The sequence below is a fragment of the Sus scrofa genome, chromosome 2, assembly GCF_054392235.1.
Source record: "Sus scrofa isolate SSC_HxYL_T2T_F1_AM1 chromosome 2, Sscrofa_HxYL_maternal_Yorkshire_Landrace_v2.0, whole genome shotgun sequence".
NCBI lineage: Eukaryota > Metazoa > Chordata > Mammalia > Artiodactyla > Suidae > Sus > Sus scrofa.
Genome location: NC_139384.1, coordinates 78,517,212 through 78,521,199, shown reverse-complemented (window position 1 = coordinate 78,521,199; position 3,988 = coordinate 78,517,212). Strand labels below are relative to the sequence as shown.

General features: G+C 37.8%; 1 protein-coding gene across 1 annotated transcript; it reads right to left on the bottom strand.

Annotated features, from left to right (window-relative positions):
- Window positions 1-322: 322 nt before the first annotated feature.
- On the bottom strand, window positions 323-1,255 carry LOC100520888 (olfactory receptor 7E178-like). The gene has a single exon (XM_003123262.3). It carries the CDS (start codon window positions 1,253-1,255, stop codon window positions 323-325), a length of 933 nt encoding a protein of 310 aa, XP_003123310.2.
- Between the last annotated feature and the right edge of the window lie 2,733 nt (window positions 1,256-3,988).

Genomic DNA, 3,988 nt, shown 5'->3' with positions numbered 1-3,988 from the left:
GTACAGCTATGCTTATCTTTCAATGATGGAAACAAGACTTGCCAGGATCAAGAGGCCTAGGTAATGCATATAGAAAATAAGAAGGCTATCCTGATGTGCTATGAAAAATCCTGGATGGGCAATGACTTGCATGGGGAGCCCAAACAATCTCACAATTCCATCAGCACTATTTGAAGAGGAAAAGTTGTGTTAACAGAAATAAGAGAGCCAGACAAGTACACATATGCTATGTGACTGCAGATTCAGAGTTTATTGTTGTCCATATTTGATTTTCATACCTTTCCCAGTTAAGAACCAAAGAAAGACAGCACAATTATTGAGATTAGACTATTCTGCTGATAATCGCCCAAAGGGCACTCTTGATGTCCCTGTTCCTTAGGCTGTAGATGAAGGGATTCAGCATAGGTGTGAACACAGTGTACATCACCGAGGCCACTGCACCCTTCCTGGGGGAGGAGGAGATGGCCGAACTGAGGTACACCCCAAGGCCTGTTCCATACAACAAGCAAACAACTGACAGGTGAGAGCCACACGTCGAGAAGGCTTTATACCTCCCTCCTGATGATGATGAGCCTCTCAGAATGGAAGAAAGAATTCGAGTATAAGAGTAAAGGATTCCTGAGAGTGGAATTCCACCAAAGATGGCACCAATGAAATAGATTAATATGTTACTGGTGGAGGTGTCAGAACAGGCAAGGTTGAGGAGCTGGGAAAGTTCACAAAAGAAATGAGGGATTTCCACATCTGCACAGAAGGTGAGCTGTGACATCATCAGGTAGTGTAGCTGGGAGTTCAAAAGGCTGATGGACAAGGATACCAGGACCGACAAGCCACAGAGATGGGGGTTCATGATGACCAGATAGTGTAGGGGGTGACAGATGGCCACTAACCGGTCATAGGCCATGACTGCCAGAAGTAGACTCTCCAAAGAAGCAAAAAGAGTAAAAAAGGTCACCTGAGCTAGGCATCCTGCATAGCTTATAGATCTTCTGTGTGTTTGGAGATTCACTAGCATCTTGGGGACAGTGATGGTGCTGATACTGATGTCGGCCAAGGACAAATTGGAGAGGAAGAAGTACATGGGTGTGTGGAGGTGGGAGTCAGAGGTGACAGCCAGGATGATGAGCAGGTTCCCAAGCAGGGTCACCAGGTACATGGACAGGAAGAGCACAAAGAGAAGGGGCTGCAAATCCAGATCCTCTGTGAGGCCCAGGAGGAGGAATTCTGAGACAAGTGTAAGATTCTGTGGTTCCATGTTGAGGGGACACCTTCTGAAAAAGAAGAAAGATTTGAATAAACAAAACAATGTAGGGGCACCCAGATAAGTATCCATACTTTGGATTTAAGCAATTCACAAATAAAGTGTTCATGCTTGAAGACCATACATCACAGTGCCTTCAGCAATATTTCTCAGTTGTTAGCTCGTCTTCATTGAAGCAAAAACATAGACTTCTTTCTTTATCCATCTATCTATGTGTGTACAATTCTGTGGGTCCATGTTGAGGAGGCATCTTTTGAAAAAGAACAGAGAATTTAATAAATAAAACAAATGTAGATACACTCAAGTAAGTGTCTCTAGTTTAGATTTAAGCAATTCACAAATAAAGTATTCACACCCAAGGACCATACAGCCTAGTTCCTTCAGCAGTATTTCTCAGTCGTGAGCTCTTCCTTATTGATGCCCAGGATATTCGCTTGCTTCTTTATTACACATATTTTAGAGGCATGAGTCTAAAGAATACTGGAGAAGTCAGGATATTTTGAGATGACAAACCCATGAACATAGTCAAATATCTGCCTCCTACTTTTGAAGGAAACATGTGGAAAAGTATTCTTTTCTCTTTAAGAACACCATTCTAATTAAAGGACACTAAAAAGCACTCAAATGTACTGTATCTTATCCAAGGGCAGTTCAAGAAATTCCCTTGGTTTCCAGTGTTGTCCCAAAGAACTAAAACCTCAGTCATTGAAGTATAAAGTCAAATGTTCATAATCAAATAGCATTTTTATACACCAGTAATCTTTAAGGGTCTTTCTTCTTTATTTGGTTTTATAACATCAATTTTCCATGGATATAAGTGCTTACTCAAATGCATGTGTTGTCTGGATATTCAAAGACCCTTAAAAATACCTCAAATATAAGTATTTGGCTTTGAGGCATTTCACATTTTGGTAAATTTATTTTTATTTATTTAATTTATTTATTTTTAAAATTTTATTGGGTAGAGTTGATGTACAATATTGGGTTGGTTTCAGGTGTAGAACAAAGTGACTCAGTTGCACATATATGTATACCTATTCTTTTTCAGATTCTTTGCTCATCTAAATTATTATAGAACATTTGAGTAGATTTTCCTGTGCTGTACAGTAGGTCCTTGTTAGTTATCCATTCTCTATGTAGTAGTGTATATAAGTCAATCCCAAACTACCAATTCTTCCCTGCCCCCAACGGTTTCTCCTTTGGCAACCTTAAGATTGGTTTTAAAATCTTTGTTCTTAGATTAAAAATTAGATTCCACATGTAAGTGATATCATATTATATTTGTCTTTGTCTGTCTGACTGATTTTACTCAGCGTGATAACCTCCAGGCCCTTCCATGGTGCTGCAAAGGCATTATTTCATTTTTAATGGCTGAGTAATATTCCATTGTATATATGTAGCACATCTTCTTTACCCATTCCTCTGTCGATGGTCATTTATGTTGCTTCCTCATCTTGGCTATTGTAAATACTGATGCAGTGAACACTGGGGTGCATGTATACGTTCAAATTATGGTTTTCTCCATATATGTGCCCATGAGAAGGATTGCTGGATCCTGTGGTAGTTGACTTTTGTTTTTTTAAGGAAACTTCATACTCTTCTCCATGGTGATTGTACAAATTTACATCCCCCCAACATTGCAGGAGAGTTCCATTTTCCCCACACCCTCTCTAGTATTTACTTTTGTAGACTTTTTGATATTATGTGTTATTAATACTATTATTATCATATAAAGACATAAACATTTAATAATACTTTAGAAATCATATTTATTACTGATAAAACTTGAGAGTTTTTGCTGTTTCTGCATGATTTTATTCCCCTGAACTTCAGTTGTCTAAAGGCAAGCATTGTCATTTTCCTTTCAACGTTTCCTAAGATTCTTACTGATTTATGTATTCATAAACAATTTTCTTGAAAACTTACTCAAATGATATTACTCTATGCATACTGTTTACTAAGTTCTTGTCTACAAAAGTATTGTGTTTTATGCCTCACCAAAATACATATATCTATTTCAATACTTAAAATGAGCATAGTATTACCTGAGGGATAAACTTCATTTCATTTTTAAACTTCTTATTATGGCACAGTTAAAGAAATTCTTGTGCCATACTCCATATTACATAAGTGAGAATTTCCAGAAGATATATGCATACAAGATAATTGTTTGAATTGCAAACATTGAAGCAGTTTTACTATTGATGACCTACAATTTTTTTCTGCTGAAAAAAATCAGGCAAAATCAAGTACATACTCTGTCAAGGTTAAGTTAAAAAGATCCCTGAAGCCTGACTAGCAATAGCCTATTCATGATAGATGTACATGAAATTTTCTGTCTTAGATAGGGAATGGTATTTCTATATCTCACATTTATAAAATGGGCTGGAAAATGCATTACTATTGAAATAAACCCCAATCATCCATAGTAGTCATGCAAAAATCCCCTTTCAAACTACTTGGTCCTTTCTGCTCATTCCAGAATGAGCTCACCAAATGCAAACGGAAGGAATCCATGGTTCTACTTCCATTTGCTCATCTGAGAGTAAAGCAGGTTTCAAAAGAAAACAATCATTCCATTCTGGTGGGACAGAGCTCTGGGATGGGAATCAGGAGGCCTTTGTCTAAGTCCCACATCTTTCAACCACTAATTGTGGAGTGTGTCTAAATCTCTCCACTTGGCTGCATTGATATCTCTCATATCAAAACAGAATCATTAGCACCCAT

What these genes read in the sequence shown, in the direction of transcription:
- LOC100520888 (XM_003123262.3), bottom strand. Translation starts at nt 1,255, where the DNA reads ATGGAACCACAGAATCTTACACTTGTCTCAGAATTCCTCCTCCTGGGC.